Consider the following 26,465-nt stretch of genomic DNA (forward strand, 5'->3'; position numbering starts at 1 on the left):
CTTTCCGCCTGGACACTGGCGCCTCTGCCAACCTCATAGCATGGTCAGCATTCTATGCCATGAAGGTCAGACCACCAATCCAGCCATCCCGGTGCAAGATGGTCGACTACAATGGGAACGTTATCCCGGCCATGGGATCCTGCCAGCTCCAGGTGACACACAAAACACACACGGCCACGCTCTCGTTCGAGATAGTTGGCTCATCGAAGGACTCCCTGCTGGGCGCACAGGCATGTAAGGCTCTCCACCTTGTGCAACAAATTCTCTCTCTCTCTCCAGACGGCACGTCTGACTTCCCGGACGCAGAGTTCAACGCACAGCTCCAATCGCCCCTCGCCCACAACCAGGAGGCATTCGAAGGCATGGGAACACTGCTATACACCTACCGAATTCGCCTCAAACCGGACGCCATCCCGGTCATTCACGCACCTCGCAGGGTTCCTGCGCCACTTAAAGACCGCCTCAAGCTGCAGCTGCAGGAACTCCAGGACCAAGGAGTCCTATCCAGGGTCACGGAGCCCACGCCATTGGTCAGCTCCATGGTGTGTGTCAAGAAGCCCTCTGGCGAGCTCCGCATCTGTATAGACCCCAAAGACCTCAATAATAACATTATGCGGGAACATTATCCCATACCCAAACGGGAGGAGATCACCAGTGAAATGGCCCAAGCGAAGATATTCATGAAACTGGTGCTTCTAAAGGATTTTGGCAGATCCAACTGAACCCATCCAGCCGAAAGCTATGTACCTCCAACACCCCTTTCAGCAGATTCTGCTACAACCGGATGCCATTTGGCATCATCTCGGCATCCGAGGTCTTCCACAGAATCATGGAGCAGATGATGGAAGGCATCGAAGGGGTGCGCGTATATGTGGACGATATCATCATCTGGTCCACCACACCGCAGGAGCACATACATCGTCTCCAACGCGTTTTTGCCCGCATACGGGAAAACGGCCTGCTCCTCAACCGAGCCAAGTGCACCTTTGGCCAGACCGAATTGAAGTTCCTGGGGGACCATATCTCCCGGTCAGGGGTCCGTCCGGATGCAGACAAGGTGAGCGCCATCACAGCCATGCCGCAGCCGGCCGACAAGAAGGCTGTCCTACGATTCCTTGGCATGGTCAACTTCCTAGGGAAATTCATTCCCAGCCTTGCCTCCCACACAATGACTCTGCGCCACCTCGTCAAAAAATCTACAGAGTTCCAGTGGCAACACACACACAAGCTGGAATGGGAGGAGCTCAAACGCAAACTCACACGGCACCAGTGTTGGCGTTCTTCGACACGTCTCGTCCCACCAAAATCTCAACTGATGCCAGCCAATCCGGCATTGGAGCAGTGCTCCTGCAGAGGGATGACATGTCGTCATGGGCCCCGGTTGCCTATGCATCGCGGGCCATGACCCCCACAGAGCAGCGCTATGCGCAAATCGAAAATGAGTGCCTGGGCTTGCTAACCGGTTTAGACAAGTTCCACGATTACGTCTATGGTCTACCACGGTGTACGGTCAAAACTGACCACCGCCCCCTAGTCAGCATAATAAACAAGGACCTGAATGAGATGACCCCTCGCCTCCAGCGCATCCTACTTAAACTCAGGAGGTACGACTTCCAACTGGTCTACACTCCAGGGAAGGACCTCATCGTGGCGGATGCCCTAACCAGAGCAGTGAGCACGACGCCAGATGCGGAGGGGTTCGTATGTCAGGTCGAGGCACAGGTGGCCTTCCTTGACAGCGGCAAATCTGCCGGCTGATGACTCCAGTCTGGCCCGCATCCGCCGAGAGACAGCGGCCGACCCCCTTTTACAGCGAGTGATGCGCCACATGACGGGAGGATGGCTCAAAGGGCAGTGCCCGCAGTTCTATAATGTACGAGACGACCTAGCCATGATTGATGGGATCCTTCTGAAGCTGGACCGGATTGTGATTCCGCACAGTGTGCGCCAGCTGGTTCTCGATCAAATACACGATGGTCACTTGGGGGTCGAGAAGTGCAGACAGAGGGCCCGAGAGGCGGTATACTGGCCGGGCATCAGTGACGATATTGCCAACATGGTGCTCAACTGTACAACCTGCCAAATGTTTCAGCTGGCGCAACCTCCAGAGACGCTTCTGCCCCATGAGCTGGTGACGCCCCCCTGGGCGAAGGTGGGTGTCGACCTATTTCATGCGCTTGGCATGGACTATGTTATCATAGTGGACTACTTCTCCAATTACCCAGAAGTCATACGCCTGCACGATCTCACGTCGTCTGCTGTCATCAGGGCCTGCAAAGACACCTTTGCTCGCCACGGCATTCCGATGACTGTCATGTCGGACAATGGGCCATGTTTTGCCAGCCATGAATGGTCGTCCTTTGCCGCCTCGTATGGCTTAACACACGTGACGTCCAGCCCTCTGCATCCCCAGTCCAATGGAAAGGCGGAGAAGGGCGTTCACATTGCCAAGCGGCTCCTCTGCAAGACTGCTGCTGCCGGATCGGACTTCTACCTCGCCCTGCTGGCCTATCGCTCGGCCCCACTAGCCACGGGTCTCTCGCCAGCACAGCTGCTGATGGGTCGCGCCCTCAGAACCACTGAGCCTTCCATCCTGGCACCAACAATAGACCATGCTCCGGTACTGCATAGGATGCAACTGCAGCGCGATCGCCAGAAGAGATCTTACGACACAAGGGCAACTGATCATCCCTCCCTGGCCCCTGGAGACAACGTCCGCATTCACCTACCAGACGGCGGCTGGTCAGCACCTGCCGAAGTTCTCTGACGCGTGCTCCCCGCTCGTTCCTGGTACGCATGCCGGATGGATCCGTGCGTAGGCGCAATCGCCGAGCCCTTCGCTTACTTCCACGCTTGCAACGGAACCATATACAGACGCCGTGTCCTCCACTGGTTCCTGATAGCGACTTCATGGAGCTGCCATATACCATGCCCCTGCTATCGCCGTCCGTGGCCAGGCTCGCACCTCAGCCGGTGGTTCTCGACCCACCCTTGAGGCGGTCAACCCGAATTCGTCGCCCACCTACTAGACTGGACTTATGAGACTGTTCACACGTCACATTTTAGCAAATACTGTATTGTAACATGTCACTGTTTTATCGTTCCAGGCCTCGTTTGATCGGTCCAAATTTCAACATTCTTCTTCTTTTGTTATGGTACAACCTCATTAGCATGTCACACCTGACATCGCCCCTTGTATATAGTTACGCCACATGTACATGCTGTAAATATCACGCACATACACCTTTAGCTGCACTCAGGACACATTTATATTTATAACCACGTAGGCACATAATCTTGTAAAAAAGGAGGGATGTCATGATATTCAAACACACATCACAACACACACATCATGATAGACAGACCAACAGACCAATCAGCACACATAACACGACAGCCAATCACAGACAAGAGCAGACACAGTATAAGACAAGAAACACGACACCTGCTGGCCAGTCCATCTGGAGACAGGACAAGGCCAGGACCTCATTAACAAGACACTCATACAGTCACCACGTGCTGTGTACCAAGTCAGATGTGTAAATAACTAGTTGGAATAAAACTGCATTGTACCAATCGTAACCGTGTTGGTTCGTCTGTACCTCAGAGCACCCAACACCACAGAGGATGCGAGGGAGAAGGTCATGGGGCCCAGGCGGACATGGGAGGCCACACGATGTGTCCAGCAGGGCCAATGCACAGGGGACACTCTGGTCATCTCCAGGTTCAGTTACTGGGGTGGGGGCGGAGTAAGGAGAACTGGCCAGTGACATGGAGACCACATCCCCCCCTCCAACCCCCCCTGCTGCAACCCTTTCCTACCTGCCACACCCATCTGACAGAGCACCGAGGCAGGTTGTAACAGTGTGTTTGATGTGACAATGTATATGCAGATTTGTGCCTGAGCCCCTATCACTAAGCTGTGCTCTGCACCCATGCCAACTTAACTGGTGTCTAACTTCTGGCCTAACAGGCCCTACGTCTTGGTAGGTCCCCAAATGGTACAGCAGGAGTGGAGGCGGTCTGCTGTGATTCTCCCCCTGGGTCCCTATTGGCGGCAGTCTTCTGGGCTGACCAGGCCTGGACGGGCCTGGCTGCTGCTCGGGTGTCCCCAGTGGCATCGTGCCGGCCTGTTCTGCTCGTTGCTCACCAGATGCGCCAGGGACAGGAGGGGGCGGTCCGAGGTGCTGCGGTGTTCCGGCTCCTCCCCTGCAAGCTACTTCATGGGACGGGGGTGCGCGCGGAGCTATCGCCTGTGAGGCGGCACTGGGGCTGGTTTAGCACAGTGGGCTAAACAGCTGGCTCATAATGCAGAACAAGGCCAGCAGCGCGGGTTCAATTCCTGTACCGGTCTCCCCGAACAGGCGCCGGAATGTGGCGACTAGGGGCTTTTCACAGTAGCTCCATTGAGCTACTTGTGACAATAAGCGATTATTATTAATATTATTATTATTATTATAATGATGTATAGAACTGGAAGGGTTCCATACAGTTTCCAATCCCTTGGTGTAGCATGGCTTAAAGATACAGCAGATTGCTAATAATTCATTACTAGCCATGCAAAATAATTCTTGTAAAAGATTCCTGCTGGTTTCAATGTCCCAAAGCAGAGTTTCTGCTGGGTTTCACTGCCCCACAGGACAATTTCTACTTGGTTTCACAGTCCCTCAGCACAGTTTCTGCAGGGTTTCACTCTCCCACAGCACAGTTCCTGCTGGGTTTCACTCTCCCGCAGTACAGTTTCTGCTGGGTTTCACTCTCCCACAGTACAGCTTCTGCTGGGTTTCACTTTCCCACAGTACAGTTTCTGCTGGGTTTCACTCTCCTGCAGTACAGTTACTGCTGGGTTTCACTCCCGCAGTACAGTTCCTATTGGGTATCACTCTCCCGCAGTACAGTTTCTGCTGGGTTTCACTCTCCCACTGCACAGTTTCTGCTGGGTTTCACTCTCCCGCAGTACAGTTTCTGCTGGGTTTCACTCCCCTGCAGTACAGTTTCTACTGGGTTTCACTCTCCCACAGTACAGTTTCTACTGGGTTTCGCTCTCCCGCAGTACAGTTTCTGCTGGGTTTCACGCTCCAAATGCACAGTTTCTGCTGGGTTTCACTCTCCCGCAGAACAGCTTCTGCTGGGTTTCACTCTCCCGCAGTACAGTTTTTGCTGGGTTTCACTCTCCCGCAGTACAGTTTCTGCTGGGTTTCACTCTCCCGCAGTGCAGTTTCTACTGGTTTTCACTCTCCTGCAGTACAGTTTCTGCTGAGTTTCATTCTCCCACAGTACAGCTTCTACTGGGGTTCACTCTCCCACTGCACAGTTTCTGCTGGGTTTCACTCTCCCGCAGTACAGTTTCTACTGGGTTTCACTCTCCCACTGCACAGTTTCTGTTGGGTTTCACTCTCCCACAGTACAGTTTCTGCTGGGTTTCACTCCCCGCAGTACAGATTCTGCTGGGTTTCACTCTCCCGCAGCTTTTTCCTAGAGTGGGGGGTGTCAATTACAAGGGGTCACGATTTCAAGGTGAGAGGGGGAAAGTTTAAGGGAGATGTGCGTGGAAAGTTTTTTACGCAGAGGGTGGTGGGTGCCTGGAACGCTTTGCCAGCGGAGGTGGTAGAGGCGGGCACGATAGCATCATTCAAGATGCATCTAGACAGATATATGAACGGGTGGGGAACAGAGGGAAGTAGATCCTTGGAAAATAGGCGACAGATTTAGATAAAGGATCTGTCGCCTATAAAGGATCGGCGCAGGCTGGGAGGGCCGAAGGGCCTGTTCCTGTGCTGTAATTTTCTTTGTTCTTTGGATTTCACTGCCCTAGAGCACAGTTTCTACTGGGTTTCACTCTCCCACAGTACAAACAAAGAACAAACAAAGAAAAGTACAGCACAGGTACAGGCCCTTCGGCCCTCCAAGCCCGTGCTGACCATGCTGCCCGACTAAACTACAATCTTCTACACTTCCTGGGTCCGTATCCCTCTATTCCCATCCTATTCATGTATTTGTCAAGATGCCCCTTAAATGTCACTATCGTCCCTGCTTCCACCACCTCCTCCGGTAGCGAGTTCCAGGCACCCACTACCCTCTGTGTAAAAGACTTGCCTCGTACATCTACTCTAAACCTTGCCCCTCTCACCTTAAACCTATGCCCCCTAGTAATTGACCCCTCTACCCTGGGGAAAAGCCTCTGACTATCCACTCTGTCTATGTCCCTCATAATTTTGTAGACCTCTATCAGGTCGCCCCTCAACCTCCGTCGTTCCAGTGAGAAAAAACTGAGTTTATTCAACCACTTCTCATAGCTAATGCCCTCCATACCAGGCAACATTCTGGTAAATCTCTTCTGCACCCTCTCTAAAGCCTCCACATCCTTCTGGTAGTGTGGCGACCAGAATTGAACACTATACTCCAAGTGTGGCCTAACTAAGGTTCTATACAGCTGCAACATGACTTGCCAATTCTTATACTCAATGCCCCGTACAATGAAGGCAAGCATGCTGTATGCCTTCTTGACTACTTTATCCAGCTGTGTTGCCCCTTTCAGTGACCTGTGGACCTGTACACCTAGATCTCTCTGACTTTCAATACTCTTGAGGGTTCTATCATTCACTGTATATTCCCTACCTGCATTAGACCTTCCAAAATGCATTACCTCACATTTGTCCGGATTAAATTCCATCTGCCATCTCTCCGCCCAAGTCTCCAAACAATCTAAATCCTGCTGTATCCTCTGACAGTCCTCATCGCTATCCGCAATTCCACCAACCTTTGCGTCGTCTTCAAACTTACTAATCAGACCAGTTATATTTTCTTCCAAATCATTTATATATACTACAAACAGCCAAGGTCCCAGCACTGATCCCTGCGGAACACCACTAGTCACAGCCCTCCAATTAGAAAAACATTTTCCATTGCTACTCTCTGCCTTCTATGACCCAGCCAGTTCTGTATCCACTTTGCCAGCTCACCCCTGATCCCGTGTGACTTCACCTTTTGTACTAGTCTACCATGAGGGACCTTGTCAAAGGCCTTACTGAAGTCCATATAGACAACATCCACTGCCCTACCTGCATCAATCATCTTTGTGACCTCCTCGAAAAACTCTATCAAGTTAGTGAGACACAACCTCCCCTTCACAAAACCATGCTGCCTCTCACTAATACTTCCATTTGCTTTCAAATGGGAGTAGACCGTGTCTCAAAGAATTCTCTCCAGTAATTTCCCTACCACTGACGTAACACTCACCGGCCTGTAGTTCCCTGGATTATCCTTGCTACCCTTCTTAAACAGAGGAACAACATTGGTTATTCTCCAGTCCTCCTTCTCTTTGGTGAATACTGATGCAAAGTATTCATTTAGTACCTCACCCATTTCCTCTGGCTCCACACAAAGATTCCTTTGCCTATCCTTCAGTGGGCCAACCCTTTCCCTGGCTACCCTCTTGCTTTTTATGTACTGTTTCTGCTGGGTTTCACTCTCCCGCAGTACAGTTTCTGCTGGGTTTCACTCTCCCATATTACAGTTTCTGCTGGGTTTCACTCTCCCATAGGTACTGTTTCTGCTTGGTTGTGCTTTCCCACAGCACAGATTCTACTGGGTTTCACCCTCCCACCGCACCGTTTCTACTGGGTGTTGCTGTACCACAGTACTGTTTCTATTAGCTTGTACTTTCCCTTGGCATAGTTTTTTACTGAGTTTCACTCTCCCACAGCACAGTTTCTACTGGTTTCTCAAGTTCATAAGCTATAGGAGCAGAATTAGACCATTCGACCAATTGAGTCTGCTCCTCTATTCTATCTTAGCTGATATGTTCCTCATCCGTTCCCTGCAATGTTACAGGCCAAGAGTTGGACTGCAAAATCAGCCAGAGCATCTCCTCCCTAGAACACATGACCCAGGAGCGGGAATAGGTAATTTAGCATCCTGAGCCTAAACACCTTCAGTGTGATCATGGCTAATCCCATCCTGGCCTCAACTCCACCGTCCTGCCAGTTCTCCATAACCCTTCAACCCATTACCAATTAAACATTTGTCTAACTTCTCCTTAAATTTACTCACTGTCCCTGCATCCACTTCACCCTGTGGTAGCGAATTCCACAGATTCACAACCCTTTGGGAGAAGTAGTTTCTCCTCAACTCTGTTTTAAATTTGCTACCTCTTATTCTAAGATTATTACCTCTCATTTTAGAATGCCCCACAAGAGGAAGCATCTGCTCCACGTCTACTTTATCCATACCTTTTAGCATCTTGTATACCTTGATTTGATCTCCCCTCATTCTTCTAAACTCTGGAGAGTATAGGCCTAAACTGTTCAATCTCTCTTCATACGCCAATCCTCTCATCTCTGGAATCAACCTAGTGAACCTCCTCTGAACTGCCTCCAATGCCACTACATCTTTCCTCAAATAAGGGGACCAAAACTGTGCACAATACTTCAGGTGCTATCCAGGTGCCTTGTATAGTTGCAACAGCACGTCCTTACCTTTATACGCAATTCATTTTGCTATGAATGGCAACAGTCCATTTGCTTTCCTTATTATCAGCAGCACCTGCATGCTCATTTTCTGCGACTCATGCACGAGGGTACTCAGATCCCTCTGCATCAGAGCACCCCAAAGTCTCTCCTCATTTAGATAATAAGTTGCCTTTCCACTTCTTCGACCAAAAGGCATGACCTCACACGTATCCACGTTAAATTCCATCTGCCACATTTTGACCCATTCTCCTAACCTATCTACATCCATTTGTAAGGTTCTTATTTCCTCATTGCAACTTACTGTCCCACCTATTTTTGTGTCATCTGCGAATTTGGCTGTAGAACCTCTATCCCTGTATCCAAGTCATTAATATAGATTGTAAATAGCTGGGGCCAAAGGACCGAAGCCTGTGGCACCCAATCTTGCCATTCAGAATATGACCCATTTATCCCGTCTCTCCATCTCCTGTCCGTCAGCCAATCTTCTATCAAAGCTAATAAATTAACCTAATCCCATGTGATCTTACCTTGTGAATTAACCTTCTGTGTGGGACCATAGCACATTTCTGCTGGGTTTCACTCTCTCTCAGCATAGTTTCTGCTGGGTTACAATGCCCCACAGTACAGTTTCTACTGCATTGTATTTTCCCTCAGCACATTTCTACTGGGTTTCACTCTCCAACAGCAGTTTCTGCTGGGTTTCACTGTACCACAGCAATTTCTGCTGGGCTTCACTCTCCCACAGCAGTTTCTGCTGGGTTTCACTGTCCCACAGCAGTTTCTGCTGGGTTTCACTCTCCTACAGCAGTTTCTGTTGGGTTTCACTGTCCCACAGCAGTTTCTGCTGGGTTTCATTGTCACACAGCACAGTTTCTGCTGGGTTTCACTGTCCCACAGCAGTCTCTGTTGCGTTTCATTGTCACACAGCACAATTTCTGCTGGGTTTCACTCTCCAGCAGCAGTTTCTGCTGGGTTTCACTGTCCCACAGCAGTTTTTGTCAGGTTTCACTCTCCCACAGCAGTTTCTGCTGGGTTTCACTGTCCCACAGCAGTTTGTGCTGGGTTTCACTCTCCCACAGCAGTTTCTGCTGAGTTTCACTGTCCCACAGCAGTTTCTGCTGGGTTTCATTGTCACACAGCACAGTTTCTGCTGGGTTTCACTGTCCCAAAGCAGTTTCTGCTGGGTTTCATTGTCACACAGCACAGTTTCTGCTGAGTTTCACTGTCCCACAGCAGTTTCTGCTGGGTTTCATTGTCACACAGCACAGTTTTTGCTGGGTTTCACTGTCCCACAGCAGCTTCTGCTGGGTTTCATTGTCACACAGCACAGTTTCTGCTGGGTTTCACTCTCCAACAGCAGTTTCTGCTGGGTTTCACTGTCCCACAGCAGTTTCTGCTGCGTTTCACTGTCCCACAGTAGTTTACGCTGGGTTTCATTGTCACACAACACAGTTTCTACTGGGTTTCACTCTCCCACAGCACAGTTTCTACTGGGTTTCACTCTCCCACCGCACAGTTTCTGCTGGGTTTCACTCTCCCACAGCAGTTTCTGCTGGGTTTCACTGTGCCAGAGCACAGGTTCTACTGGGTTTCAGTGTACCGGAGCGCTGTTTCTTCGGTGTTTCACTGTGACACAGCATGACTTCTATTGGGTATTCTAGGCCCCTTCAAAGGTTATGTCCACCTGCAATGGGGGTCCTGCCATCACTACTTAACTGCTGCGGGCTCTTTGCCTATCTCCATATATTCTTTATTTACCCTAATGGTCTTCATCAATGGTGTTCCACCTTCACTCCAGGCCACTCTGGCCTGTTATACACTCGTTTCTCTAAAATCCAGAAGGAGATAGAGATAGTGGGCCAGGCAACATCTCTGGAGAGAGAGTTAACTTTCATCAGAACCCGACGGCGTTGGGCAATTTTGGTTTTTAAAATCATGCTCCAGCCCCCATTATAGTTATTTTACTTCAGTATTTCAGTGTGAATCATAGAATCAAGAGAATCACAACAGTGCATAAGGAGGCTATTCGGACCATCGAGTCAGTAGCGACTCTCTGAAAGAGCACCCTACCTAGGCCTATGCCCTACCCCAAAACTCAGTCAGCTCACCTCATCTTCTGGACACTAATTTAACATGGCCAATCCACCTAATCTGTACATCTTTGGACTGTTGGAGGAAACTGGAACACCCGGAGAAAACCAACACAGACACGGGGAGAATGTGCAAACCCCACACAGGCAGTCACCCAAGGTCGGAATTGAACCAGGGTTCCCGGTGCTGTGAGACAGCTAACCACTGTATCATCGTGCCACCCTTTTGGTGGTTCTCGCTTCTTCTCAACAATAGAAGTTCTATCTCCAAAGGAGAATGTGGCACAGGCCAAGTTAGTGTGGGGCTGAACCTAGGTCGGAATCATCCTGCTATGGTGTCATGGCTAATCCTCCCTTCCGAGTATGAGGAGGCTGAATGTATTTGAAAGAGTTGAGAAAACACTCAAGTAAAGTGAGCCACCGACCACTCTTTACTTTTAAATTAAATTCAATCATTTGAAAACAAGAGGAACTATGTACTGAAAGTTTAATATAACCATGGAATCGCAGGAGTTCTTCATTAGGATGTATGGCCAATTTCCTGCAGCTACTAGACTTAATCTTTAATGAAATTCTCTCTCCAGATCAGTGATTTGATCAAGAACTTTGATGCTGAACTTCGGGTCATTTGTCACCAGAAATGCAAGCTGGACATTGCAATGAAGATGTCTGACCTACGGCATGTTACACTATTTGAAGAGGTTCTTCTCTTGAAGGAGTTTGAAAAGAGTGAGGATATTTTGCAGGAACGGGTCAACCAACGGATTACTGAACGGCTGGAAACACAGGCGAGCAACCAATTAGTTTCTCTTTGGTCTTGTGGAGAATAAAGCTTTTCCGGAGGGAGCTACCTTAATTTTTGAACTTTTGAATCTTAATATTTTATTCTATATTTACAACTAAAGGTGGTGACTGTTAATATTTCCATAGAACCCATACTGCCCTCATTCACTGGATGCATTCTGGAAGTGAAAAAGAGATTACTCTTGGGCGGCAAGGTAGCACAGTGGTTAGCACTGTTGCTTCACAGTTCCAGGGTCCCAGGTTCGATTCTCGGCTTGGGTCACTGTCTGTGTGGAGTCTGCACGTTCTCTCTGTGTCTGTGTGGGTTTCCTCCAGGTGCTCCGGTTTCCTCCCACAAGTCCCGAAAGACATGCTATTAGGTAATTTGGACATTCTGAATTCTCCCTCTGTGTACCCGAACAGGCGTTGGAATGTGGCGGCTAGGAGCTTTTCACAGTAACATCATTGCAGTGTTAATGTAAGATGCCTTGTGACAATAAAAATTATTATTATTACTCAGAGAGTAATGGTCAATGGATATTTTTGGACTGGAGGAAGGTTTGTAGTGGAGTTTCCAGGGGTCGGTATTTGGACCCTTGCTTTTCCTGATATATTTTAAAGATCTACATTGTGGTATTCAAAATTTGCAGATAACACTTGGAAGCTGGGTGGAGGACAGTATAGAACTTCAAAAGGACATAGACAAGTTGGTGAAATGAGCAGATAGGTGGCAGATGAAGTTCAATGCAGAAAAGTGTGAGGGGAAGCATTTTGTTAGGAAGAACATGAACAGACAATATGAAATGAGAGGGGGGCAGGAGCAGAGGGACTTGGGTGTATCTGTGCCTGGATCATTTATGGTAGCAGGTGGAGAGTGCAGTTAATAAAGCATATAATATCTGGGTTTTATTAATAAGAGCTTAGAGAACAAGAGCAAGGAGGTTATGCTGAATTTATACAAGACACTAGTTAGACCTCAGCTGGAATATTGTACACAGTTTTGAGTGCCACACTATAGAAAGGACGTGAATGCATTGGAGAGAGTACAGAAGAACAAAGAAAGGTACAGCACAGAAACAGGCCCTTCGGCTCTCCAAGCCTGTGTCGATCATGATGCCCTAACTTAAAACAAAAACATTCTGCCCTTACTCGGTCTGTATCTCTCTATTTCTATTCATGTACCCATCCAGATGCCTCTTAAATGTTGCTCATGTGCCTGCTTCCACCATATCCTCTGGCAGCGCGTTCCAGGCACCCACCACTCTCTGCGTGAAAAACATACCCCGCACATCTCCTTTAAACTTTCCCCCTCTCACCTTGAACTTGTGCCCCCTTGTAATTGACATTTCCACCCTTGGAAAAAGCCTCTGACTATCCACCCTGTCTATGCCTCTCATAAATTTGTAGACCTCTATCAGGTCTCCCCTCAACCTCCGTCTTTCCAGTGAAAATACAGCCCTACTAAAGCCCATATGAATTACAGTCCTTCCCTCATCAATTTTCTTTGCCACCTCTTCAAAAAACTCAATCAAGTTGGTGAGACATGACCTTCCCCATACAAAACCATGCTGCCTGTCACTAACTAGTCTATTTTCCTCCAAATGTGCACATATCCTGTCCCTCAGTATCTTTTCCAAAAGTTTCCCCACCACTGAGGTCCGGTTCACCAGCCTATAATTTGCTGGATTATCCCTCCTTCCTTTCTTAAACAAAGGAACAGCATTGGCTATTCTCCAGTCCTCTGGAATCTTGCCTGTGGTCAAAGAGGATGTGAAGATATCTGTTAAGGCCCAAGCTATTTCTCCTCTTGCCTCCTGCAGGAAGCTGGGATAGATCCCATCTGGTCCTGGGAACTTGTCTACCTTAATGTGATACTCAACACTTCCTCCTTTGATATATTGACGTTCTCAAGAGCATCCACACACCTATCCCTGACCTCAACATCCGTTATGTCCTTTTCCCTGGTGAATACCGATACAAAGAACTCATTAAGGATTTCACCCACTTCCTATGGTTCCACATATAACTTCCCTCCATTGTCCTTGAGTGGGCCTACTCTTTCTCTTGCTACCCTCTTGCTCCAAATATTTGCATAAAAAGCCTTGGGATTCTCATTGACAACATTTGCTGAAGACATTTCATGGCCCCTTTTAGCCCTCCTAATTCCACGTTTAAGTTCCTTCCTACTTTCACTCTACTCCTCAAAGGTTTTGTTAGTTTTTAGATGCCTAGACCTATCATATGCTTCCTTTTTCCTTTTACTAAGCTAATAATGTCCCTTGGCATCCATGGTTCCCGAATCCTGCCATTTCTCTCCTTCATTGTTGCGGGGACATGCCTGTCCCGCACTTCAATTAACTGGCCTTTAAAAGCCTCCCACATGTCACATGTAGATTTGCCCTCAAATAGCCTCTCCCAATCCACATTCCCCAGTTCCTGGCTAATTTGGATGTAATTGCCCCTCATCCAGTTAAGCACCCTCACCTGTGGGCCACTCTTGTCCTTATCCATGACTACCCGAAATCTTATGGAATTATGGTCGCTAAGCCCAAAATGCTCCCCCGCTGAAACATCTATCATCTGGCCTGGTTTATTCCCCAATACCAAGTCTAGTATGGCCCCTTCCCCAGTTGGACTGTCAACATACTGTATCAAAAAGCCCTCCTGGACACCTCTAACAAATTGCTCTCCATCCGAGTCCCTGGCTGTAAGGGATTCTCAGTCAAGACGAGAACAGTGGTTTTAATAAGCTAAGAAGTATGCCAGCCTGCTGCTGCTCCCGCACTGAGAGCTGGCCACAGGTCTGCCAATTATATACCTCCCCCGATGGGCGGAGCCACAGGCGGAGCCAACAGAAGCATCAACACAACAGCAGTAAGTAACAGTGAATAAGAACAACTGTGAACATATATACAGTGGTAGATAACAGTAGGACGAATAACGAATAACGGTAAATGTATATATAGTAGCAATACATGGTTCACCACATTCACCCCCAGTTTAAAAAAAATCCAGCGGGAGTGAAGTGGACTCACAGGTTGAATCTGATCAGAGCCTTGATCTTCCGCCGTGATCGCCTCAGCCCCGTCTGCGGTGTGGGTATGGGTGTCGGGACCTTCGACTCCGGGAGCGTGTCGTCTGCAGCTTCATTGCGATGTGTTGACGGAGAGGGAGATGGTGTAGGGGCGGGGGTGGTGGTAACGGCCCCAGGGAGGGCTGCCGGTGCCAAGTCCTGCCACATTCGACTGATGGTGATAGGCGGTGTAGGGGTGTGCGCGTTGGTGATGGTTGCTGGGGAACCTGCAGGTGCCAAATCCCGGAGGGAGACTGTGTCCTGCCGTCCATCGCGGTGTGCCGTGTATGCATACTGAGGGTTTGCATGGAGGAGCTGAACCCTCTCGACCAGGGGGTCGGACATACGGCTCCTCACATGCTTCCTGAGGAGGACAGGCCCTGGTGTTGTCAGCCAGGACGGAAGCGAGACCCCGGAGATGGACTTCCTGGGGAAGACAAACAAATGTTCGTGAGGGGTCTCGTTAGTGGGGGTGCAGAGAAGCGACCGGATGGAGTGGAGTGCCAGCGGAAGACTGGGAGACCTCTAGACCGTAGGGCAAGAAGGACGGCCTTCCAGACCGTCGCATTTTCTTTCTCCACCTGCCCATTTCCCCGGGGGTTGTAGCTGGTAGTCCTGCTTGAGGCGATGCCCTTACTAAGCAGGAACTGACGCAGCTCATCGCTCATAAGAAAGGAGCCCCGATCACTGTGGATGTAGGTGGGGAAACCGAATAAGGTGAAGATGCTGTGTAGGGCCTTGATGACAGTGGCCGAGGTCATGTCTGGGCATGGGATGGCAAAGGGAAAACGGGAGTACTTGTCATAGATGTTGAGGAAGTACACGTTACGGTTAGTGGAGGGGAGGGGTCCTTTGAAATCGACACTGAGGCGCTCAAAGGGGTGGGAGGCCTTCAGCAGGTAAGTCCTATCTAGCCGATAGAAGTGCGGCTTGCACTCCGCGCAGACTTGGCAGTCCCTGGTCATGGTCCTTACCTCCTCGGTGGAGTAGGGCATGTTGCGGGCCTTGATGAAATGGAGAAGCCGGGTGACCCCCGGATGACAGAGGTCATTGTGAATGACCCGAAGTCGGTCTTCTTGCGCGCTGGCGCATGTACCGCGGGACATGGCATCTGGGGGCTCATTGAGCTTCCCAGGACGATACAAGATATCATAGTTATAGGTGGAGAGTTCGATCCCCCACCTCAAGATCTTGTCGTTCTTGATCTTGCCCCGCTGTGTGTTATTGAACATGAAGGCAACCGACCGTTGGTCAGTGAGGAGAGTGAATCTCCTGCCGGCCAGGTAATGCCTCCAATGTCTCACAGCTTCCACAATGGCTTGAGATTCCTTCTCGACAGAGGAGTGTCGAATCTCGGAGGCATGGAGGGTACGAGAAAAGAAAGCCACGGGCCTTTCTGCCTGGTTGAGGGTAGCAGCCAGGGCAAAGTCCAACACATCGCTGTCCACCTAGAACTGAATGTACTCGTCCACAGCGTGCATCGTGGCCTTGGCAATGTCTGTCTTGATGCGGTCGGAGGCCAGGCAGGCCTCAGCCGTCAGGGGAGAAATGGTGGATTTGATAAGTGGGCGGGCCTTGTCCGCATAATTGGGGACCCACTGGGCATAGTAGGAAAAGAGCATCTCTTCAGAGCCTTGGGGCAATGGGGGACGGGATGTTGCATGCGATCGGGATCAGGCCCTAGGACTCCGTTTTCGACGACATAGCCAAGGATGGCTAGTCGGGTTGTGCGGAAAACGCATTTCTCCTTGTTATAGGTCAAATTAAGGAGTTGGGCGGTGTGGAGGAATTTCTTAAGGTTAACGTCGTGGTCCTGCTGATCGTGGCCGCAGATGGTGACATTATCCAAATACGGGAACGTGGCCCACAGCCCGTACTGGTCAACCATTCGGTCCGTCGTTCGTTGGAAGACCGAGACCCCATTGGTGACGCCGAAGGGAACCCTGAGGAAGTGGTAGAGGCGGCCGTCTGCCTCAAAGGCAGTGTAGTGGCGTTCCTCCGGGCAGATAGGGAGCTGGTGGTACGCAGACTTCAAGTCTACCGTGGAGAAGACTCGGTAGTGCGCAATCTGGTTGACCATGTCAGATATGCGGGGAGGAGGGTACGCATCGAGTTGCGTGTACCGGTTGATCATCTGACTGTAGTCGACGACCATCCGGTTCTTCTCCCCGGTCCTGACAACCACCACTTGGGCTCTCCAGGGGCTGTGGCCTCAATGATCCCTTCCCGCAAGAGTCGCTGCACCTCCGACGTGATAAAGGCCTTGTCTTGAGCACTGTATCGTCTGCTCCTGGTGGCGATGGGCTTACAGTCGGGGGTGAGGTTCGCAAAGAGCGAGGGAGGGGCGACCTTAAGGGCGCGAGGCCTCAGACGGTGAGGGGGGCAGGGGTCCACCGAACTTCAAGGTCAGGCTTCGGAGATCACACTGGAAATCCAGTCCTAATAAGAGGGGAGCCCAGAGATGGGGGAGGACGTAAAGTTTAAATTTGGCGTACTCAACGCCCTGCATCACAAGGTTTGCGACACAGTACCCACGGATCTGCACGGAATGTGATCCGGAAGCAAGGGAGATTGTTTGGGACACGGCGTGAAGGCATCCAAACTCTAGAATGCTACCTCTGATAGATAGCTGTACCGTGTCCTTGAGGTCGAGGGCACCCCTTTCGAGCAGTCGTTGCCGGATACAACTGGACTGGACTCCGGCCACATCGGTGTCCCGGATCATGAGTTTCGTGTGTTGCACTGCCGTAACTGCCTGGCAGTTACAATTCCTGGCGAGTACCCTCAGGTCACGCAGGAATTCTGCCAGTGATTCACCAGGGCGCTGACGCCGCGTGGTGAGAAGATGTCGAGCGAACACCTCATTCACCGGCCTCACAACTGTCCTTTCAACAGTGCAACCGCCTCTTTGTACGAGTCCGCGTCTTTGATTAATAGGAAAATGTTGTGGCTCACCCGAGCGTCGAGGAGATGCAGCTTGTGCGCCCCGGAGACGTCGTCAGTTGAGGAGTCGAGGTAGGCCTCGAAACAACTTAGCCAATGCTCAAAGATTGCAGTGGCTTCAGCTGCCTGCGGGTCGAGTTCAAGTCACTCAGGCTTAAGAGCAGCGTCCATTGTGATATCTGAGCTTATTAAATTGATGGACCATCAATTCACACAAGTCGAGTTGTAGAAGAGAACAGTGGTTTTAATAAGCTAAGAAGTTTGCCAGCCTGCTGCTGCTCCCACACTGGGAGCTGGCCATAGGTCTGCCAATTATATACCTCCCCTGGGGGCGGAGCCACAGGCTGAGCCAACAGAAGCATCAACACAACAACAGTAAGTAACAGTGAATAAGAACAACAGTGAACATATATACAGTGGTGGATAACAGTAGGATGAATAACGGTAAATATATATATACCAGCACGGTAGCACAAGTGGATAGCACTGTGGCTTCACAGCGCCAGGGTCCCAGGTTCGATTCCCCACTGGGTCACTGCCTGTGCGGAGTCTGCGCGTTCTCCCCGTGTCTGCGTGGGTTTCCTCCGGGTGCTCCGGTTTCCTCCCACAGTCCAAAGACGCGCAGGGTAGGTGGATTGGCCATGATAAATTGCCCTTAGTGACCAAAAAACTTAGATGGGGTTATTGGGTTACGGGAATAGGGTGGCGGTGAGGGTTTAAGTGGGTCGGTGCAGACTCGATGGGCCGAATGGCCTCCTTCTGCACTTTATGTTCTATGTACGTGGTTCACCACAGGCACACAGCATTATCAGAGAGCCCTCCCACCCAGGCATTGCCTTCTTCCAGACCCTTCCACCAGGCAGAAGGACAGAAGTCTGAAGACCCGCACATACAGACAGAGGAACAGCTTCTTCCCCACTACAAGACTCCTCAACGACTCTCCCTCAGACTGATCTGTTCCCTGTAAGAACACTATTCACGACGCTATGCTGATCTTGCTCATGTATTTTGCTTTGTTTGGCCCCTTGTTCCGCACTGTAACCAATCACTGCTTGTCGCTGTAGCATTTGTCAATGTTCTCTGGTGATTAATCTTTTGTCTACTATGTACTGTGTACATTCCCTCGGCCGCAGAAAATACTTTTCACTGTACTTCGGTACATGTGACAATAAATCAAATCAAATCACCCATTACAACTGCCCTGCTTTTTTCACACCTTTTCAGTATCTGACTACACAACTGCTCCTCTGTGTCCTGCGGACTGTTGGGAGGTCTATACATTCCCAACATTGTGATTTCACCCTTCTTATTCCTGAGCTCCATCCATAATGCCGGAGGACAAGACCCCTCCAATGTTTCCTCCCTCAACACAGCTGTGATCTGTTTCCTAATTAGCAATGCAACGCCTCCGCCTGTTTGTTTCCCCTTCTGTCCCGTCTAAAACAACAAAATCCCAGAATGTTAAGCTGCCAGTCCTGTTCCTCCTTTAACCATGCCCCCGTGATTGCAATTACATCGTAGTAATGCAGTAATCCAGGCTCCCAGTTCATCTGTTTTACCTGTTGTACTTCTTGCATTGAAGCAAACGCACTCCAGACTACAGTCCCACTGAGCCCTGCGGCATTCCTCTCACTGCTCTTACTCTGCGCTATGTTTATGGAAGAGGTTTGCAAGAATAGTTCCAGCGATGAGAAACTTCAGTTATGAAGATAAATTGGAGAGGTTGGGACTGTCCTCCTTAGAGAGAAGAAGACTAAGAGGAGATTTGATAGAGGTGTTCAAGATCATGGGTGAAGGTGGGGGGAGGGTGATGGACAGAGTAGATAAGAAGAAACCATTGCCGTTTGTAAAAGGATCAAAATTTAGACAGCAGACACTTAGTGATTTGCAAAAGGAGCAAATGAGTTGTGAGAAAAACCTCTTCACACAGCGAGTGGCTCAGGTCTGGATGCACCACCTGGAAATATGGTGGAAGCAGGTTCAATTGAAGCATTCAAGAGGGCATTAGATGATTATTTGAATTGAAACAATGTGCAGGAATATGGGGAAAAGGCAGGGGAACGGCACTAAGTCATGAGTTTCGTGTGTTGCACTGCCGTAACTGCCTGGCAGTTACAATTCTCATTAATTTTGGGGCTATGTCCCCACGCCCGCGTAAAAACCCGGGCAAATCACTCCGGACTTTCCTGAAGAAGGTCGGGAGCAATTCACCTACCTGAAGGGGGTAGCAGGGTCCCGGAGTGCTCCTCGCAGCTTCGGCTGCGAATAAGGGGACCTGCACTTCCGGTCGGGGGTCCGTGCACGTGCACGGTGGCAGCCGCCCCGCGTGACATCGCGGACCGGCACCAAAAACATAGGCCCCTCCAGATCGCGCGTGCCAGTGGATTGGTGGCCCCCGATCAGTAGCCTGGCCGTCCTGGAGGCCCCCCCACCCCCGGTGAAGGATCCCCCATCCCCTACCAGGGCGGCAACCGACTAAGTCCGCAGCCGCCACGCTGAGTTCCTGATAGTTGGGACCAGGAGAGAACTACGCCGTCGGGAACTCAACCAGTTGACGTTGGAGAATCACAGCGGTGGCCTCTTTCAATGGCCCCCGACTGGCGCCGCGTAGACCGCGCGCACTCGATTCGTGCTGATTCTCCAGGGTCCGGAGAATCGCGGGAGTGGCGTCAGACCCAATCTCGGGTTTGACGCCCATTCTCCGCCCCCGCGCCGGTCGCAATTTCGGCACGGAGGCTCGGAGAATCCCGCCCCAGGTTTCCTGATTTTCCATGCCCCTCACCCGTGACATAATGATCCTGATCCAAGATGGTGCCGGACGTGGCGACTCTCTGCGAGCTCTCCCAAACAGATCCTCTTTTTAACTCAATGCATTCTATGCTCAGTTCGAGCAGGAAACCATCAATCTACTGTCAAGTGCCTCAGCAGACCAAAACACACCCATACCCCACCGTCACAGCTTTCAAGTCAGATTGGCCTTCCTGAAAGTGAACCCTCGGAAGACGATGGGTCCGGACGGGATCCCTGGTCGTGCACTCAGAGCCTTTGCGGACCAGCTGGAAGATGTGTTCGCGGACATCTTTAACCTGTCCCTACTCTGCTCCGAGGTCCCCACCTGCTTCAAGAAGACCACCATCATACCGGTGCCAAAGAAGAACCAGGCAACGTGCCTCAATGACTACTGTCCGTGGGCCTGACATCAATCGTAGTGAAGTGCTTCGTGAGGTTGGTCATGAATCACATCAACTCCATACTCCCAGGATGACTAGATCCACTGCTATTAGCATACCGCCGCAACCAGTCTACAGCCATCTCCCTGGCCCTATCCTCATCCCGAGAGCATCTCGACAACAAGGACTCCTATTCATTGACTACACCATAATCACAGCCAAGCTCACATCAAAACTCCAAAACCTAGAACGTGGCTCCTCACTCTGCAACTGGATCCTTGACTTTCTGACCCACAGACCACAATCAATAAGAATAAACAACAACACTTCCTCCACGATAGTCCTCAATACCAGGGCCCTGCAAGGCTGTGTACTTAGCCCCCTACTATACGCCCTGTACACACACGACTGTGTGGCAAAGTTTGGTTCCAATTCCATCTACAAGTTTGCTGACGACACGACCATAGTGGGCCAGATCTTGAACAACGAGTCAGAATGCAGGAGGGAGATAGAGAACCTAGGGAGTGGTGCAACGCCAACATTCTATCCCTCAATGCCAGCAAAACTAAACAGCTGGTCATTAACTTCAGGAAGCAAAGTACTGTACACACCCCTGTCAGCATCAATGGGGCCAAGGTGGAGATGGTTAACAGCTTCAAATTCCTAGGGGTGCACATCACCAAAAATCTGTACTGGTCCACCCACGTCGACGCTATCACCAAGAACGCACAACAGCACTTATACTTCCTCAGGAAACTAAGGAAATTCGGCAAGTCCACACTGACTCTTACCAACTTTTACAGATGCAGCATAGGAAGCATCCTATCGGGCTGCATCACAGCCTGGTATGGCAACTGCTCGGGCCAGACCACAAGAAACTTCAGAGAGTCATGAACACAGCCCAGTCCATCACACAAACCTGCCTCCCATCCATTGACTGTATCTACACCTCCCGCTGCCTGGGCAAAGCGGGCAGCATAATCAAAGATCCCTCCCACACGGCTTACTCACTCTTCCAACTTCTTCCATCGGGCAGGAGATACAGAAGTCTGAGAACACGCACGAACAGACTCAAAAACAGCTTCTTCCCCGCTGTTACCAGACTCCTGAACGACCCTCTTACGGACTGACCTGATTAATACTACACTCCTGTATGCTTCACCCGATGCTGGTGTCTATGTATTTACATTGTGTACCTTGTGTTGCCCTATTATGTATTTTATCTTTCTTTTCATTTACTAAATGACCTGTTTGAGCTGCTCGCAGAAAAATACTTTTCACTGTACCTCGGTATACGTGACAATAAACAAATCCAATCCAATTTGAATGTCATTCCCGCCAAGGGAGGTCGGGAACCTCATTTAAATACATAAGACCAAAAGATATAGGAGCAGAATTAGGCCACTCGGTCCATCGAGTCTGCTCCGCCATTCAATCATGCCTGATATTTTTCTCATCCCCATTCTCCTTCCTTCTCCCCATAACCCCCAATGCCTTTATTAATCGAGAACCTATCTACCTCTGCCTTAAAGACACTCAGTGAATTGGCCTCCACAGCCTTCTGCGGCAAAGAGTTCCACAGATTCACCACCCTCTGGCTGAAGCAATTCCTCCTCATCTCAGTTTTAAAGGATCATCCCTTCAGTCTGAAGCTGTGCCCTTGGGTTCTAGTTTTCTTACTAGTGAAAACATCCTCTCCACGTTCACTCTATCCAGGCCTCGCAGTACCCTGTAAGTTTCAATAAGATCCTCCCTCATCCTTCTAAACTCCAATGAGTGCGGACCCAGAATCCTCAACCGTCCCTCATGCGACAAGCACTTCATTCCAGGGATCATTCTTGTGAACCGCCTCTGTACCCTTTCCAAGGCCAGCACATCCTTCCTTAGATTCGGGGCCCAAAACTGCTCACAATACTCCAAATGGGGTCTGACCAGAGCCTTATATAGCCTCCGAAGTAAATCCCTGCTTTTGTATTTTAGCCCTCTCGACATGAACGCACACATTGCATTTGCCTTCCTAACTGTCAACTGAACCTGCATGTTAATCATAAGAGAATTGTGAACAAGGACTCCCAAGTCCCTTTGTGTTTCTGTACATCAATGTATAATCAGCGAGCCGTCCTGCAGGGTTTTCCCTCCTCACTAAATATTCATTAGGCACCAGTACGACATCACTTTCATGCAATTTACAACAGGTGTGCAAAAATGAGAACCTGATGACTTCACCTCCGAATGGGATATCGGAGGTGTGCGCTCAGGTTGTCGTCACCCTTCAGGGTGTCAAATGGCGAGGTGGCACTGGAGAGGACCTGTGGGACCCAGATAAATGAAACACGGGGCTGGGGCGGTTCAATCGTGGTATTTCGGGAGTGGGGGTAGGCTCGCAAGCCTTAGCGGCTCGTCATTGCTGTGTCTCTAGGTCTCAAAAGGTTTGGCGGCTGGTTTGCAGTTAGCGCTTCTTGGGTTCCCCCTTGCTGGGCTTCTGACGATATCTGCATAGTACAACCTGAGGACATGAGCTGTCTGAAAGTGAAAAGTCACAGTTTATGGTGGCCAGGCTATCAGGGATGAAATAAAGGCTGTTCAGATTGGCAGGCTCATTTAATCCAAGGTGCATGAGAGTTGGGGGAATGAGGGTGCCATGTAAGGATGAGGCTGACTGCAACTTGCAGTGTCAGCATTATTCAAGTGTACCTCGGCTGCCGCAGGGGAACTCAGTTGCCGAATCAGCTCCCTAACCCTTCCTTGCTAAGTCAATTGTGCCTTCCTTTGTCAATATTGCAATGCCTTTGGGGGCCACAGGTTGACCCCCAATGGTTAACCCTGGACCCCCTCCAGGAGGAGTGCAAGCATTTCACCTAGAACAGGACCAGCCTCCTTTACTTGGGAGTCATCTTTGCCCTGCTAAGGAATCTAGGCCAACAAATTGGCAGGAGCTGGAGGCCAAGGTCACCACGTGCCTGTGAAGCTGGACAAGACTGTTCCGAGTTCTGTATTACAGAGGTCGAGTTCTGGTCATAAACCAGCTGACTGACTCCATGTCACTTTAACCCCTCCCGCTGGTTTTGTTACAGAAATCCAGAAAATGCCGTACAGTTTTTCTGGGACAAAAGACTGCACTGGGTAGCTGCTGAGGTTCTGCGTCTACCGCTTAAAGGGTGGTGTGCCTCTGCACTCGGGTGGCAACGTTCTGCCTTCTGACCCTGCAGCGATACATCTACATCAAACCTCAACCAGATTGGTGTGCTCTGGTGATGTATTTTTTCTGCCAGGTGCGTGGCCTGAACTATGATGTGCAGCTCCTGTTCATGGACCTGAGAGATCTTTGTAACTCCTTATAGGCATTGTCTGTCTTTTAGGAGGATCTACTCAAAGTCTGGAACATGGTTACCTTGCCCCGCAGCTCTCTTCCATCAGGGAGCCACTGCTCAGCAATCCGCACCTCCACCAATACCATTTCCAGCGGTGGCAGAGGGACGGGCTGTGACCAGGATCAGGGAAGTGCTGGCTGGCGGAGGAGTGGACTCAATGACACCCACGAGTTGGCACATTGTGTGGTGGTGCATCTCCAGCAGCCAATGTTGCGATCTGGAGACTCAAAACGGTCTGGCTAGGATCTGATGGCACTCATGGTCTCGAGGAGGCGCAGGTGTGCAATGAACTCCCATCTGAGTGCATCTATCTCGGAGGGATCTCGCAAAGTGAGCAGGAGTGAAATTAACATAGAGGTGTGAGGTGTATTTTAGGGGGTGCTAGGAAAAGGCAGACTTGCCCGAGCCGCATGAAGAAGGTCATTTATCTTCTTCCGGCACTGCAGCCCTGTCCTCTTATGCAGTGAGCTGGCACTCACATTCGCAGCCACATCCACCCAGGCAGGGTTGGTCACCTTGCTGGCAGGACGTCTGGCCGATCGAGAGTAGCGGGTCTCCCTCTGCTGGACCCTATCCAGAAGCTTACAGAGGACTCTCTCAATAAAGTGTGGTGCAATCTTTCTGGCTGCCATTCCCCCCCGATTGAACTTGGAATAAGTGCTGTGGAGTGCTGGATAGGCGATTAAATGGTGTACCCCGCTGATTGCTGTGATTAATTTGTAATAGGGCAAGCGAATCAGAGGAAGGCTCCCATCGGCGCAGCATGAAAAGCATAAAAAATAATTTTTCTTAATGAGGCTGAATATAATGCTTGTTTTTATGCCGCCGGGATTCTCCCTGATTTTCTCACCAGGGCTGGTGCTTAGGGGGAAAAAATGGTAAGTACCACCCTCAGTACCAATTCATTATTTATCCCGTTGTGTGATGCGAGCTCTCTGTAAGAACTATTCACTTGGTACCAGATAATTGGCAAAACTGCAAGAGGAATTACTTTTACTCTTATGTTTTTATGATCTGTAACACATTATCTTAAAGGGTGGTGGTAGCAAGGATGGCATGGTGGTACAGTAGTTAGCTCTGCTGTCTCACAGCACCAGGGACCCAGGTTCAATTCAGGCCTTGGGTGACTGTGTGGAGTATACACATTCACCCTGTGTCTGCGTGGGTTTCCTCCGGGTGCTCCGGTTTCCTCCCACAGTCCAAAGATGTGTAGGTTAGGTGGGGTTACAGTAATGGGGCAGGGATTGGGCCTAGATGAGGTGCTCTTTCAGATGGTCAGTGCAGACTTGATGGGCTGAATGGCCTTCTTCCCCACTGTACGGGTTCTATGGATTCAATATTGAATGGCAACTTTCAAAAGGGAATTGGGCATGTACATGAAAGGAGAACATTAGCAGAGAAAGGACAGAAGAATGTGACTAAGCAGGTAGTTTTTTCTGAGACCTGGTAGACCCCTGAACGCTGCCTTCTGTTCTGTTTCACTCTGATGATTCCATAAACCTGCTCCACAGCTTCACCTGTGTGGCTGAAAGAGAGAATCAGTCACTGTCAGTCACTGTCCGCTATGTTGGAAACTCCCAATAAAAATGTGACAGACAGATGTTACCAATTGTGAACAGCAGCACGGTAGCATTGTGGATAGCACAATTGCTTCACAACTCCAGGGTCCCAGGTTCGATTCCGGCTTGGGTCACTGTCTGTGCGGAGTCTGCACATCCTCCCCGTGTGTGCGTGGGTTTCCTCCGGGTGCTCCCGTTTCCTCCCACAGTCCAAAGATGTGCGGGTTAGGTGGATTGGTCATGATAAATTGCCCTTAGTGTCCAAAATTGCCCTTAGTGTTGGGTGGGGTTACTGGGTTATGGGGATAGGGTGGAGGTGCTGAACCTGGGTAGGGTGCTCTTTCCAAGAGCCGGTGCAGACTCAATGGGCCGAATGGCCTCCTTCTGCACTGTAAATTCTATGAAACATAGCTAATGTGGGGGAAAAAAATCCATTACTGTTTTTGACATAGGACTTTTGAATGGAACTAAGACTCCAAAGAATCATAGAACCTAGAATCCCTACAGTGCAGAAGGAGGCCTTTTCCCCATCGAGTCTGCAGTGATCCTCCGAAAGAATACCCTACCTACACCCACTCCTCGTCCCATCCCTGTAATCCCGTAACCCCATCTAACCTTTGTACATTAAGGGGCAATTTATCATGGCCAATCTACCTACCCTGCACATCTTTAGACTGTGGGAGGAAACCGCAGCACCCAGAGGAAACCCAAAACAACAGCAATAAAGTGCAAACTCCACACAGATGGTCACCCAAGGCCGGAATTGACCCCGGGTCCCTAACGCTGTGAAGTAGCAGTGATAACCATTGTGCCACCATCCCACCCATTCAAAATATCATAATGAATAATATACTAAAGACCATAAGACATGGGAGCAGACTTAAGCCATTGGCCCACCGAGTCTGCTCTGCCATTCAATCATTGCTGAAATGTTTGGTGAGTTCTTTTGTAAAGTACAAAGGACCAAACATAACATGGTACCAGGTGTCTTGATAATTTGAAGAT

General features: G+C 50.0%; 1 protein-coding gene across 2 annotated transcripts in view; it reads left to right on the forward strand.

Annotated features, from left to right (window-relative positions):
• Positions 1–26,465, forward strand: part of LOC140428191 (cilia- and flagella-associated protein 44) — a 371,239-nt gene that overhangs the window by 273,268 nt on the left and 71,506 nt on the right. For both annotated transcript variants that reach the window (XM_072514361.1, XM_072514362.1), the window contains one exon: positions 11,146–11,349. In XM_072514361.1, the coding sequence (XP_072370462.1) occupies positions 11,146–11,349 (204 nt within the window). The remainder of the gene's footprint in view (positions 1–11,145; positions 11,350–26,465) is intronic.

The sequence above is a fragment of the Scyliorhinus torazame genome, chromosome 8 (assembly GCF_047496885.1).
Source record: "Scyliorhinus torazame isolate Kashiwa2021f chromosome 8, sScyTor2.1, whole genome shotgun sequence".
Taxonomy (NCBI): Eukaryota; Metazoa; Chordata; class Chondrichthyes; order Carcharhiniformes; family Scyliorhinidae; genus Scyliorhinus; species Scyliorhinus torazame.